General features: G+C 38.5%; 1 protein-coding gene across 5 annotated transcripts in view; it reads right to left on the bottom strand.

Annotated features, from left to right (window-relative positions):
• The window catches only part of ERO1B (endoplasmic reticulum oxidoreductase 1 beta), a 33694-nt gene extending 17814 nt beyond the window's left edge, over nucleotides 1-15880 (bottom strand). For all 5 annotated transcript variants that reach the window (XR_008465202.1, XR_008465203.1, XR_008465204.1 and 2 more), the window contains exons 1-4: nucleotides 15456-15880; nucleotides 10670-10789; nucleotides 5457-5540; nucleotides 5016-5057 (exon numbers count right to left, since the gene is read on the bottom strand). Coding sequence is in view for 2 of the 5 variants with exons in the window: in XM_054193830.1 (XP_054049805.1) it covers nucleotides 5016-5057; nucleotides 5457-5540; nucleotides 10670-10789; nucleotides 15456-15557 (348 nt within the window). In the remaining 3 variants the exon portion in view is untranslated. The remainder of the gene's footprint in view (nucleotides 1-5015; nucleotides 5058-5456; nucleotides 5541-10669; nucleotides 10790-15455) is intronic.
• Nucleotides 15881-15947: the final 67 nt, after the last annotated feature.

Here is a 15947-nt window from a genome sequence, read left to right as displayed (position 1 = left end):
AGACAAACAGTGTCACACCTATAAAGATACCTTGTATTTCACAAGCATAATTATAGCCTAAGTTTCATTGGTTATTTCAGTAAGAAAATATACCAGTTTTGGCCATTTTCCCCTCATATTTCATTTAATCCTATTTATTAACAAACTTTAGACATGCACAGATCTGGAAGAGAGGCTTTTCAAGCTGACGTCAAATTTTGATTATTTTAAAGCCAAATTTGACATATTTAAGCTGAACTCTGATTCTACAGTATTTTTTAAAAAGTAATCCACTAAAATAGACTCTTACTATTAGAATACTTCTATGGAAAACATTTGAAGAATTAAAGATTAAATTTCACTATTCTTCAATAATATGGTTATGTCAGCAGGGAATTTGTTAAATCGGTCAGCTTAAAGCTCAAAAAATCCTTCTAACAGTTTTGGAACATAATAGATAGCATCAGTGCTCACTTAAAAAGATTAAAAAACCCAACAGTTTCATCCATTTTGTGTTGGATTTTGTGTGTGTATGTACGTGTTTTCTTTTGCAGACTGAGCCTTAGGTTTGCACAGATTTCTACGTTATCCCAGTCCTTAAGAAATACAGAAAATGATTTAAGATTAAGCAACTGATAGCTTACATAAAGCTAAACTGCTGGCTTCCCTTCACTCCAGGGCACATACATACCAACATGAAGGATTAACATCCAAAACCAGCTCAAAGTAAGTATGTAAGCTAAAGGCTTTGCCTTTGTTGCTGCAGCAGTACACTGCTGACTTGTTCAGGCTGATGTCCACCAGGACCCCCAGGTCCCTTTCAGCAAGGTTGCTCCCCAGCCACACAGATCCTAGCCTGTCTTGGGCTCTTTAGTTATGCTGTCCCAGGTACAGGACATTGCACTTGTATTTGTTAAATTTCAACCTGTTCTTGCTAGCTCACTCATCTAGCCTGTCCAGGTTTCTCTGTAAGATGGCTCTCCCATCTGACATGTCCACCTCACCAGCCAGTTTGGTGTCACCAGCAAACTTGGTGAGGGTGCTTTCAATCCCATCATCCAGATTGTTTACGAACATGTTGAACAGCACGGGGCCCAGTATTGATCCTTCAGGGACCTCACTTGTGACAGGCTTCCAGTCTGAGTAAAAATATTGATTAGCACCCTCTGGGTCTACCTGTTAGCCAATTTGCTACTCATGCTGCAGATCCCCCATTCAATTTGTGTCTTGCCAGTTTGTCCAGGAGAAAACTGTGGGAAACAGTGTTGAATGCTTTGCTGAAGTCCAGGGAAATTACACCCACTGCTCTCCCTGTGTTGACAGAAGATGTTATTTTGTTGTAGAAGGCAATTAGGCTAACATGGCATGACTTGCCTTTGGTAAACCCCTGTTGGTTTTTTCACCTGCTTTATTTAGTTTGCCATACTTTCTAGGAGGACTTGTTCCATTACTTTCCCGGTGACTAAAGTAAGACTAATGGGCCTGTAGTCTCCTGGGTCCTCTTTTGGGCCCTGTAGATGGGTGAGACATTTGCCCTCTTCTAGTCATAATGGATATCGCCTGATGTCCGTGATGTTTCCAAGATTATAGACAGTGGCCTTGCAACAGTGTCAGACACTTCTCTTAACACCCTGGGGTAAATTCCATTCAGGCCCATAGATTCACATGAGACCTTGCAAGAGGCCACAGACCAGCCCTTCCTCCACTACTGGTGACTTGACCCATGTCTTGTTCTAGCTACTTGATCCTGTGATCTGGGGTCCAGCTATGCTGGTAAAGACAGAGACAAAGTGCCACCACAATACATACCACAGTAATTCTCAAAAAAAAAAAAAAGATTTAATTAAAACTGTTCAGATGAGTAAGCAAGATGACTTGCTTTAAAAATACATTTGCCAGAACCAATACAAGGAAAAATAGCAGAACCTACTGAAGACCAAAGAAGAGAAGGAGATTAAAAAACCCAAATAATTTAATTCTTGTTACGGGCCTTGCCCATAACAAATAATTACTCTCCAAGGTACTTCTCACTCAATTTTCTTGGATCTGCCAGGGCTGGAGCCCATTCTTTAGCATCATATGGATGTTAAATGGAAAAATCTGAACAAGGAATGGATCTGACCTAGAATGAAACAGACACTGATGATGAAATAACATACTGAGATACTGAAGTAAACATTCTGCATGTCTAGAACTGCAAACCAATCCCTACCCTGAAGTGAAAAAAAATTACTGCCAAGAATATCATCCTAAATTTAAGGTTTCAAACAGAACCAACTTTCAAGTCTCAAAACATGTTTCCAGACTTCATTACTCTCCAGTGTTTAACAGCAACAGCTATCAGATCACTGCTCTGCGACCACTGACTAGATCAGGACAAATTATCTGTTCCTGCCAAAGCAGGATCTCCGAAGAGCAGTTTCTAGAAGATAACAGAAAAGAGGTGGGCAGAAAGTAAAATATTAAGTTAAATGTTGTAATCTCAAGTTACTGCATCCTGTGCCTTGCCTCAAAGATTAATACAGCAGCTGTCATGACAATTCTTTAACATCTAGCCCCACAAAGTTTGTTCACCTCTCAAATGAAACAGGACTATAGAAAGGGAACTACTTTGTGCCTCTCCAGCACCATTTCAAAAAGCTTATGTTGGTGACACAAATTAAGAAGAGATCCTCCATTGCCAACTGCGCTTCTGTGGGAGAGCTGTGCAAGTGTAACCCCGGCCTTTGCAGCTAGATGAGCTTTCAAAAGAAGAACTGTTCTCTCTATGGTTCAACAAACAAACGAAAGACATCCCTCACAAAAGCCTAAATAAAGCTAAAAGTTTACAAGCTCATCTGCATTAGGAGAGAAGGACAACAGGAAACTGCACAGAAGCCAAGCACTCAGACCACAGAAAACTTCTGCAGAGGATTCTACCCTGAGTATATCTACTCAAGAGATTACAGCTCTCGTTATCAAAAAGATGCCTTTGGCTGTTTTCACCTTTCCAAGGCAGACACTATCACGATGAAAGAGAGAAACTGGACAAGTATGTCCCCAGAGGAAAACCACCTTTTTGTTTTTTTTTTTTTTTTTTTTTTTTTTTTTTCAACCAATACTTTAAGGATAGTCCACAAGATGCAGGACTTTTACAAATGGTCCGAGCACAGTCTAATAGCACAGTATTTGCATAGTCCTTGAAACAAAACATTCATACTAAGATAAGTTGGATGTTTCCTTAAAAGGGATATTAAATGATATTAACAATTTTTAATTGACTCAAGAAAGATCTTTGACTGAATCATAAGTATGAAAATGGCGTACTTAAGATTTATGTCTGTCCTCATCACAATTTTCCTGCAGAAATATTTAGTTTTCTGACAGAAAAGCAGTAGGTATTAGTGTCTTTGTTCTACTACAGATTAAAGGTGCAGAACTGACCAACTTTCAGAACTGTAGCTGGTTGCAACAACCCACAAGGCAACTCAAAGGAAACAACTGTAGCAAATATACTAGCAAATAATAGCTTCCCAAAGAAGCTATCACAGTTTTCTTACTGTGGTAAAAGTGAAAGGTAGCTGATTTTTTACTTCCCAAGTCCAATTCAATATGCTCACGTGAAATATCTTAAGAACAGCATACTCTTTAGCTACTGATTAACATCTTACTTATGGCTCTGAAGATTAATCAATCAGGAAGCTCAAATGTCTACTATAAGAATCCCTTTTGAAACATTTTTTGAAGTCTCAAAATGCCTCTTTAGGAGGCATTACGGTATTTCAGGAGTCAGTTTCTCTACAACCAAGCTTGGAAGAGAACAAAGCCAATGAAAAAGAGAACTGGCAACAGATTATCCAGTTAACTCAAGATCATCTGCCCAGAGATAGTGCCAAAACCTTCGCAGAACAACTACTGCTGCTTGTGCTGAAACGGTGAATGACTGACATTTAAGTCATGTCAGTGAGAAAGATGTCTCTTCTCTGATCACCAAAAACCTTTAAAGAGGTACACTTCAGAGTACTAAAGTACGGAGTACTTCAGAGTGAGCTTACCAATACATGTATGAACAGGAGACAAGACTTCCTCTCAAGCTAGAGCTTGGATATTCTTGCCTGCACTGTTCAAAACAGCAGGACACAGAAATCATCAATTCATGATGAAGTATTCCTCTCTGCTGTCTTTGGTAATCTTTCTTGGCATAAAGTCTAAACAGTCATTTACGATACAGTGAGCTACACCCAGGTGAGACAAGCAGCAGCTTTGGCTGCCCGGGGAGGTGGAAGGTACTGGGGAGGATGGAGATATCATAGTTCAGCAAGAACGAGTCTACAACACAACCAAGGCACTCAACAGGAAGATCTCTTATTTGGGCACTATTGTCCCATCAACTGCTAAAATCCTTATTCTTGGGCACTGTGTTTGGGATTTGGGACTCTTTTCTAGGTGCATATACCCTCTTTACTTTTTCGGCTTTGCTAAGATCACTTGGTGACTTCAGAAGGATGGCCTGGAGAGAAGCTAGCAGAAGCCAACAGCACAGACTGACTACTTATGCTTGAACTTACCACTTTAGCCTAAATTGTTTCTAGACTAACAACCTGCTCAAGATTAGACATGGCAAAACTACATGTAACCATTCAGGTTTTTTAATATTAGAGGTTGTGGTTATATATCATTCTTACAAAAGGCTGCAACTGTTCATGCTAGCCTATGGCTTTTAGAAGGTGGCCTGTGCTCAGAAATGAACAAAGAATTTTGCATCAGGCATTCTATGGTCATGTGCTGCTGTCCCTGCTCATTCACTGATTCAGTCTGCACCAGCTTTCAAGATATGACAGACTCAGAATGATACAATAGTACCAGCTATGTCAGAAACACTTTATTATACATAAAAGTAAAAATGTAGAAACCATATACAGGAACTGACCAGTTATGTTAACAGTTTCATTGCTATGCCAAGACTGAAGGTTTGTAATAAAGTGCCACACAACTATTGCAATGTTAAAATTTAAAAAAAAATTTAGAAAGAACTTAGAAGTGAAATGACTACTTACTTTATTCGAGCTCCCAGCTTTAATTCCAACAGGTATTTTGCTCTAAAAATAAAAAGTGAATCACACACTTTACATTGTTCATAGAAATTATTATGCTTAATTAAAATCTACAAACTAAATATCATTCCTACAAGGTCAAAGCAAACTTGTTTTTAAATAATTAACTTGCTCCTTTGCCTTCTCAACATGTTATATCCGAAACAGTGCTAGAGTTTATAAGAAACTTATTCTTAAAGCTATTTGTTTTATTGGTAAATTGACTAAGACTTTAAAATACTTTGGCTGTATTTCTGCTTTTGAAATGGAAAACAATTTTATTGTCACTCTTATTTAAATTTAAGTTCTCGTTAGTAAATAGTGTTAGTATAGTATTAGTCCCTACAAATTAGCCAACTTTTTAACCAAACAATCTTTTTCTATTTTAAATTATTTGATCCATACCTCAGGACAAGGCTCTACATGACAATCTTTGATAGAACAATGGCCATCATCAGCCCAAAATGGGCATGGTCTCTTCAGGTTCACCTAAACATACAAAGCCAAAGTTTACAATCAACACTTACATAAGATTACTTTAAAAGAAAGAGCTGTCAGTAAAACCTTTTAATTTAAAAGGAGAGGATACAAGGAAAAAGGGTTAAATTTAATCCTTTAAGTCTAGGGGGGACGTTGTGGGGGTTTGGTTGGTTGTTTCCCTCTGAGTATACAAGCTGAAGCTTGCTGCAATGGAATTGTTAGTGATAATGGTTTCCAATGGACACAAACACATAGTATATTAAAGCACAAATTAAATCTCTCACCACTAATATAACTTCAAAGCAGTAAATAAACTACTAAGGCAGCTGCAAATCAGACGTATGCAGCTCTTAAATGGCCGTACTTACAATCAGTTGTATTTTTACTATACTGATCAAGAAAATACATTTGATGAAGGACAGACTAGTGCACAAGTATACTGATTCAAATAAGCACTTGGATGATTTCAGATTTCAAGCAATAAAAACAGGCAATCATCACTGCACATCATAGCTAGTCAAGGAAGAATGAGTATCATAATGGCCTCAAATTAGAGAGCTGATATAGTACAAATACAAATAATGAAGAGAAACCACTTCAGAAACATTACTAGCAAATCCTGTGATGATTAGTGCTCCTATTTGTCATTAAATGGCACAATAAAGGTAGGGAGTACCATATATACTAGTATCTAATACACGGCAAGAGATTCAAACGCTTTACTACATTTTACTTGGATTATCAATGTCACAGTCAATGGAAAAAAAAAAGTAAGTAAAATCACAGCTTTCCTTTACATTAGCCTTACACACTAACAAACAGTAGTGATAAAAAACACTTTGACCTCATCACTCATAAGCCAAAGACTACACACTAAAAGTTCTCCTGCATGACCAACCAGAAACACTGTAGAAGTACATCTTTAAAATCTAACATTACAAATAAAATACAAAGCATTTATCCTCAGTAGCAACCACTATTTTCCAGATAAAAAGTCAATTTTAAAACTTTCAAAGTACTTAAAAAACACCATAACAAAAATAACTTCTATTATTTTGTTTTCCTTTAACACAGCTCGTACTAGTTTTCTTCAGTTGATAAATACTATTAATGAAGATACTCAACTGAAGTCACTACTTATAGGCAACAAACTATATCTTGAATGATTTGATGTATCACTTCTTGTTTGAAACTGTTGAAGATACTGAATTTGATTATGTAGTCAGACACAGCAAGAGTTCTATAAAACGCACTGCAAAATTAAGCTTGATACCGCAAGAATGGCATCAGGTCCTAAAGTAGTTTCAATACAAAAATTTAAGAATTATAAATGTGCTTATAAAAATTATTTAAGTCTATAAATCTTAAGTCAGAAAACTAATCCTTACGCTAGCATATGGATAAAAATACATACCAGCTGTACAGTAAATTAATAGTCACACACTATAAAGAACAGTATTCTTGCTATACCTAACATGTTAAAAGATTGAGACTAAATGCTTCATCATTTAGTTTTCCCCTTATATGTAGGAACATTTTTCTAATTCATGTAATTTATATCTTTTCACTTTACATAAAGAGAAACATAGACAGGAAACAAAGCTTAAATGTCCAGTACAGTAGTGCCAGAGCAGCCCCCCTTAAGCAAAAAATTGGCATCTGAACTCTTAAATCCCATGCTGTGATGAACTTTGAGTTCACTGCATGTGGTAGCTGAAGGGTTCCTGCTATGATAAAAGAAACACACTATTCAATCTTTTAATTTGGAGAAAAACTGAAATCACTGAGCAGTCTTGAACAATTATTCCATTAAAAAACTCCTTTATGCTTTGAACACATTTAACTGGCAGAGTAAATTTATACTGGATCAGTAATTTGCTCTACGTGGCCTGTTTCTAGGGAGGGAATACAGTAATAGAAGCCCAATGGCTACATTCACTGAATTGTCAAACCAGAACCCCAGGAAAAAAAAAAAAAAACCAAAAACAAAAACAAAAGAATCAAATTCATTTTTTTCACCCAGCATTATACATAATATATCAAGCATAAGGAAAACTAGATCAATATGCCTATAATACAAAGCAGGCACAATATGAAGAATCTGAGATGAATTATAGCCATATTTTACCCTCCCTCCAGTCTATTCTCTCAATTTTGACAGCTAAGAAAAATCAAAACTATGTACCAGAAATAAAGAAACAACCTTTAATGCTTGAAGGATAAACTGTTCTGCGTCTCTACATACCCAAACTAAAGCAAAACAAAAAGATCTCCCTCTTCAAATGTTCTATCAATACAAAAGATCCCCAAAGAGCAAAACTTAAATGTTTGACTTGCTCAACTGCCCTTTATTATACTAAATTCCTCTACCAAACCTTTCAGCAAGTAAGTTCCTTCTGTATTTTCAAAATACGCATACAAAGTTAACTGCTGTATAACATCTGAAGGAAAGACTGTTTTCCAGGTTTCCATTTTGATGTACTTATTCAGCATGACTAGGAATTATAAATTCAGCTTTAAAATGTTAAGGAGATTCCTCAGTTAAAAAAACTTAACTAGACATTAAGCAGATGGTACGACTTCTTAGGAGTGATGACAACTGTCTTCTAGTTACAGTTCAAGTCATGCTAGCACAGATACATTAAAAGCAGAGATTGTAGGTTGCTTTTCCCACCCCATTTCCCCCACTCAGTCCACAAACACCATCCCTAGAAAAAAATATTTAAAATTTTGAAATCTTTTGTACTTGTTCACTCATCTTTTTAAATAAAGCACAAAGAAGCATTAAATTTTACATCACCTTCACAATAAAAGCTATTATATAAAACTTGCCCCTCACACCAATTTCTACCAAAAAAACAAAAGGCCAGCTAACACAGTTAGACTTCAGCTTTCTTCAAAGTAAACTCTAACAATAAAAAAATGCTAACACACTTTGGAAGATACAAGTAACCAGGCAGTTGCTGTTCTTACACAGAGGAACACTATAAATAAAAGACTACTGCTGTCTAATCTGCAGATTAATTCAAAAAGAACACCTGCAAATCAAGATATACTAGTCCCAGAATTATTCAAGAGCACTAAAAACCGGAACACACAGACACTGTGAGACAAACTGAGGCTGTATAGCACTTGTACTTTAACCAGTACCAATCATGCACTGACTACATAGAATGCCCTTCTACTTTCTTCAGGGTCTGAAGTATTATATTTCATTATTATTATTTAGAGTATTATTCAATACTTGTGACAGATTAAAAGTTAGATTTCTTATCACAAGGCTTCTATAGTTTGTGTGTTTTGATGTCTAAAACTATACAGAGACAAATTTTTTTTATTCCTTTGTTTCATTGAGAAGTGTACCACTAACTAGAAATCACCCAGCGCAATTTCAGCAAGACTTTAAATAGAAAGTTTTATTTGGCCTTCAAATAAAAACTAGCTGGTCCATTCAGTATTATAGATTAAAGTTTGAGTTCTTTTATGGCTGTTGTACTGGTAACAGAATGGGAATACTGCGACTGTAGTTACAAAAGTTCATGATCCAAATTCCTATTACAAATTAAATTACTTCAGAGTAGGAGTGTTTTCACTCCCAAAACAAGTATACTCCCCCTATGCTTATTCAGTATTTAGCTACACTGAAGTTGACCTAGATGATTATTGCCTACCCTCACAATTTCCACATCCACCTATGTTCTTAACAGCATTTCCATGATTCTGTATAGGGACATTAAAAGAACTCTGTCGTTTATTCAGAGGGGAAAGAATGAAAAATGTTCTGACTTACTCAGTTTGGTTGTTCAACACAAATTCTTCCCTATCACAAATGGAAGTACTAAATAATGTGTGGTGATGGGTGGACTGCACACTGGCCCTTGTAATTGCCAATCTATTAGGAACATCAGTATGAAGGATGAGGCAGGATTGCAACACACCATTAAAATATGATCTGCAGAACTGCTGCTGAAACAAAAATTAGCTCTGAACTTGCAGGATTAAATTACTGTTGTATAAAGCCTTCCATACCTGTTGCTCCTCTTTTTCAAATACTTTGGTTTGTACCTCTCTGTTGCCTCTGGAGAATCTAATTACCACTACACTACGTGATGCATTGTCACCAAAGTTCCACATATCTCATTTCTCCTGAAGACTGAGGTTAGAACTGTATCATGTAGATTCAGGGTGAAGTCACACATTACTGCTTACTCAGACTAGAAAGGGAAGATTCTAACACTTTTTTCTCCTTCCTCACATTCACAACTGCATCTTGCATGAGTTTAATACTTGTCTGATTCCAGGTCAGCTAGATAACTTGCTACATCCTGGGAAAAAAAAAAACAAAAAACCCACAAAAAACCAAAACAAACCCAAACATTCAAACTAAAAATCTACCAGGTTAAAAAGAGATGCATTGGCCTAATGCACAGTCAGACAAGCCCAAGAGCTAGAAGTAGGGACAGGCTAAAAAGGCAGGATGGTCTGCCCTAAAGGCCTGGAACCTCCTTTTCCCAGCAGCAGGCAACCATCTGATTAGCTCAGGCAAAATGCAACCTCATTTTGAAGTTAAGCTTATCTGAAAACAGGAGTACCAGGCTTCTAAATCTTATTTTGCTCATCAGATTCTAATACAGAGAAAAAAAAAAGTTTAAAGTCATAAAAAAGTGATACTACATACTACTTGAATATTTTTACCTATTTTTCAAAGGAGCAATGGTTCCCTAGATAGCAAACATTAAAATCAAAACTAAGACAGTAACTCATACGAAATCATTGCAACATTTCCATTTCAAATTACACACATTTCTTAGAAGACAAGTACTGCACGCTGTCAGAAAGTTGCTAATACGCAATCCTTTTCTAGATGCAGCAGTACAAAGATACTACCTTTAAAATTACCACTTATCAGTTGAATGAAAGCAGTCATGAATTACTGTCACTGACTCCAGGATTAATACAGCAAACATGACTTATTACCAAAATAACTGTCAGGGACTGAAAACCTGCTACAACCAAATTAAAGAGCTGTGGACCTCTAAAAGACAACTTAATACAGACAAGTTGATTTGATATGTAATCCTCCCTGTATTTTCCAGATTTTATTTAAATTATTCAGGAAAATACCATTCTAATTATACCTTGTAATATCTGAAGTAATCGCGTTCTTGCAGTTTCTGTATTTTTGGGAAGATCTTGAAGGTATTGAAGTCATCAATGCTTTCTATGTCACATAAACAATCATCTAGGACTCCTGTGAGCTATTAAAAAAATACATAAAAAATTGTTTTTAGTAATGCAATATTAACTACCGAAAAATCCTCTAAGGAGGAAAAAACAGCAGTCAAAAGAAATACCAGTGAAATACAGTTCCATAGCAAATAATTTATTTCTTACCATTAAAATACTCTAGAACATACCTTACACCCTCAGAATTAGAAAATAACAGACCTTAGCACTTTTTGAGCTTGAGTCCACTTCCAAATGCAATGCTGAATCAATGTTAGCCAGATTAACAATTTCAGCCCTGAAATTTGTTGACAGATTCAGCATATAGAACTTTCTGCAGAATGAGCACCAATATTTTCCAGACTATGAACACATAGTATGTTAGAATATCAGAGTAGCATACCAAGCATTCTCCTAGCATACGCTCATTGTTGAATCACCTAAATAACACATTGTCATCTTATAATTCTTTCCAAAGTGTAAAAACACTCCAGCTACTTTCTTTAGAGTCATGGTAGAAAGGGGAATATGTACTTCTGTGCCCAAGAAGTCAGTAACTTCACAGTTAAATTCTACAAATAAATACTAGGAAAACCAGGTGCAGGCACTGTGAAACTAAGTCTGAACTTTCCAGGACCCTTCCCTCTTCTTGTGCTAGTACAGCAAGCTGGTTCAAGGCACTATGCTAGCTTAAGACCATCTCTACAAAAAGGAGCGCACAGAAGTGCTACTGTCAGTACAGGAGAGGAAGGCAGGACTGTGCAAGTAGCAGAGAGGACTGGCCCAACGGAGGAGCCTAAGCTACAGCAACTCTTTCGCTGAGACCCTGACAGTGTGTCTTAGTGAAACGTGGAAACACTAAAAGTGTGATTCTATGAACATTTGTATGATAAATTTCATTAAATCTAAACTAACTACTCCTAAGCATAGTTTCTTAAACAACTACAAACATGTTTGAAAGGCCTTTCAAACGTAAGTTTGAAGGCTTTAGACCATATCTAAGGGAATGAAACCAAGCACTGCTGTTTACTACTACTACTCTTCAGCGAGACAAGAAATTCATCAACACACATGATGGCCTAGAAAGCATATAAAATAGGAAAGCCCACACATCTTATATCTTGCACGGGCTTAGAAGAACTTCTAATTATTAAAAGGTTATGTGCAAAAGGAGATGAAAGATATTTTGTGGCGCTTTTTTTCTCCACAGATTTCACATAGATGAGATTATGAAATCATCTAATCTGTTTTATGCATGATAAATCACTCCACTACTTTACAGAACAGATACCCTTATATAACCAAGGTTGATGTAAAAGAGTCACTAGAAACCAAATGGTAGGCTTCTGCACTTTTATGAAGCACAAAGGAGGCCCAGGAAATGGATTTCTCCCAAACCCCTGTGAAAATAAAGAGATGAGGGTATGGCAATAAGCATCTAAGTAGAAAATTCACCTTATGTTGATCCTACTTTTCCTCAGGCACTTAACAGGCTGTCACAATTCTGCAGAGTAGATATGGCAATGGAGTAAAACTCATTTAAGGGAAGTTACTTTAGTCTTCCGTTACTTTAGTCTTCCGTGCTGTTATGCTTGCCTTTGTTAGTGTTATCTACTTCAAACATGGGCAAACAGCTATGAAAGAGACTATGTGCAATTACAGGTTTTTCACAAAGCCGAGAGAGCTCAAAGCCAACATGATTGCCAACTTCAAAGTCAGGAGACAAAACTTATTATTATTGATATTTACAGAAATAAAAACCCCATGCATTTTAATCTATAATGATTTCATTAGAAAATTGAAAATTTCTTATCAGTTACATATAGGCAGAAATTAATTTTGCAGTCTTTATAGGTAACACCATACCACAGACCAAACAGCGGTACATTTCCTTATAATATAAAAAGGCAAAAAGATAACTCTGAACATTTTGCTCAAATATTATTAAACTGCATAAACAGGATAAACCTTATGTGAAGGGCAGTAATTTATTACGCTGAAAGCAGCGGGAAAGGTCTGAGCAATTTTCTTTGGACTACGAAGATAAAGAGTAGGAAACTATCTTAATGACCACCTCATGAAGCTATCCACTGCTTAGAAAAATATTTTTACCATCTATGCAAAACTGAAAATGCTTTTTCAGGGGAAAATGTTACAAACAAACACGCAGTAGTTACACTCAGTATCAAATTCCCATGGAAAAATAAAAAGCTGCAGTCTTTTTATTCAACTAAGATAGCAAACTAATGGAGGTCACACCTCCAGTTGCCAGATGTCTCTGATAAAATCTCAATTCTAAGAACATCTTTCAAAACACAGTACAGTTTACTTAGAACGTTATGAAGTTTCAGAAATAAACCCTCCCCCAAAACTAGAGCTGGTCTAAGAAATTATTAAGAGAAAAATTAATTCAGTGTAACAAGAGCAAGCAAACGAAATTCTCCATTTCTTTCTCACAACTTTTTCAAAACTGGAACAGTTAGCTGCCTGTATACATAAAATAGCAAAATCAATGTTTCCTTGGAAGGCATGCTCTAAAATTAAACTACGCTATATCTGTACCAAACCACAATTTGTAAAATGGTTTGACAGCACATATGAAACACCAATACTGCACATCAGTGGAGTCAGTTCATAGCACACTAATACAACAGCAACACCGGCTTCAAGTACCCCAGTTAGAGGTTTTTTATTAGTCCGGCTGTACTCTTCAGTGCTCTCACTTGTGTAATGATGAAACACTCTAAGAACATGCAGAAAATTGTTTTTTGTTTTTGTTTTTTTTTGTTGACACCTGGATCTTCCAGTGAATTCTTTTTCAAACTGGAGACACCAAAATAAGAACCGTGTATTACGCAGTTAAAATTACATATCGTAAGACCTACTTTGCTATTCACAAAATTGGTATTTTGCTTTTTAATTGAACTATACTAGTTAACTTAGTCCACAAATATAAAGCCAAACCATACTGTAAGTTATCACAACTTTTATTACAATGGCCAAGCATCAAGCTTTCTTTTCATCTGTTAAATAACTTTGAATTCTATGACAAACTCTAAAAGCATTAACCTACTACAATTTATGTTCAAGAAGTCGTCTGACATTCAATAGCTGCTATTCTGTATTTCCAATATGCTTATCAAAATATTTCCCTATATTGTCAAACCTAGTTTACTTCTTGTACAGATATCAGAGCTGTACTGGAGATATTAAACTTCTAACTTATCTTCTCCAAGATAAATCAACCTTTCAGAAGAAAAGGTTAGTGTCCAACCTGCATCAATTTCTCCTTATGAAATCTGAAAAGGGAAACGTATTCAGCACTTCAATGTTAAGAAAAATCAGAATAAATGCGTATACTAACAGTCAGTCATACAAACAACCTTATTAGTGTTATCAGGTTGTTGTACTTTAATTGCTTCAACAATTAGAAGACCACCTGGGACACCTTGTTTTGTTCCTTAATGTTTTACTGTGCCATAGCTGCACAATGAAAGAAAAGCTATAGGTAATATGAGTCCAAGAACTAATGGCTAGCTTATCTTTTCCCTGTACAAGTCAAAGTTTAAGTACTTAAACTCTGAATACAATATGCTAACAATTTTATGAAACGGAAATAACCAATCTCTCTGCCAAGCATCATAAGAAAACCATGCCAGTTTGTTAATGGATTCTTTAAGAATGCCAATTCAATTAGCATTTAGCTAGCTAAAATAGTGGCTGAGAGATTTTTAAATCTGAGAAAATCTCAACTTATAACAAAAAAACAGCCTGCAATAAAAGCTACCTATGCTAGACTACTCTAGCCACTGCCTTTGATGGTCACTAAGAATATAGCATGTTACACAAAGCAGAAATTCAGAAAAAATAAGAAAAATCATAATCAGCTACAGAAGAAAAACTTTGCTCCACGTGTTTTCGGCCCAGCTGAAATCCTTCCCTACTTGACACCATCTATTACTTCAGTCACAGTCATACTGATGATGAATAGCAAACTTCCAACCACAGACACTTGTCCTTCTGAAGCTGTGAAGACAAGTTCACAGAAAGAAGGGGTACTCTCACCCTCCTCGGTAATATGGGCAAACAGACAAGACACGACCTAAACGCAAGCTAAGCCCGGGCAGTGATACTACCATTCTAACATATGGCTTCTCATGGACTTCGTCAGGACGCCGAAGTTTCTGCCTAAAAGCCAAGGGTACGATCCAACCCTGAGCTCCTCAACACGACACCCCCACAGACAGCGAGCAGCGTCACCTGGATTAAACAACTCCTCTGTGTAGCTGGACCGTTATTTAAGGGTACTACCGGTGGTTCCCCGGTCGACCAACTTCTGCCCTCGCTGCAGCAGCGCGGCCCCACAGACAGGAGGCACCGAGCTGGATCCCAGCAAGCAGCAACCACCGGGTATCGAATAGGAAGGACGTGGGGCTACCGACTTCACCGAGGGACCTCCTGACTTCGCCAAAGGGGAGGCTGCACATGACGGCCCGAAGCTGCCCTCTTCCCCCAAGACCCTCCGAAGCCCCCGCGACAGGGAGGACCCCTGCTCCCCTTCTCCTTAGGCAGGGCTCCACAGCCCTACCCGCAACCGGTGGGACACCCCTGCCCGGCCTATCTGCCCTGCTTCCCCCACCTCCTCCCCCGCCATAAGGAGACCCTGCCGCATCGTCCCACCCGCCGCCGGCTTCCTACCTGGGCCTCCGCTGTCAGGACGCAGCTGAGCACCGTCAGCAGCCGCGCTGCCAACCCTGCCCTCACCGCTCTGCTCCGGACGGCGGCACCGCCGCCACTCATGCTGCTGCCGCCGCCGCTCCGCCCGCCGCGGCTGACGGGGGAGGGCGGCCCTCGCCCCGCCGCGCAGCAGCAGCCGCCGCCGCCACAGGAAGGAGACAGACGGACGAACCGAGGCTCGGCGGCGGTGGCAGCGTCTCCTCCCGGCGCGGCCGCTCCTGCCTGCGGCGGGAGCCGTCGGGCGGGGGCGCCGCGCTCACCTCAACCTGCCCGCGCGCTGCTGCCGCCACTACCGCTTCTGCCGCCGCCACAGCACCGGCGCGCGCACACGCTCCTCTCGCGCAGCCACCACCGCGGCCGCCCAACCGCCCCGTCCTCCGGCGACCGCGCGGCATCCCGGGAACTGTAGTGCGCCGCGGCGGGGCCGGGGTGGGGGGTGCAGGGGCGCGGTGA

The sequence above is a fragment of the Rissa tridactyla genome, chromosome 3 (assembly GCF_028500815.1).
Source record: "Rissa tridactyla isolate bRisTri1 chromosome 3, bRisTri1.patW.cur.20221130, whole genome shotgun sequence".
Lineage (NCBI taxonomy): Eukaryota > Metazoa > Chordata > Aves > Charadriiformes > Laridae > Rissa > Rissa tridactyla.
The sequence above is the reverse complement of the archived record's forward strand: the minus strand, read 5'-3'. Positions and strand labels throughout refer to the sequence as shown.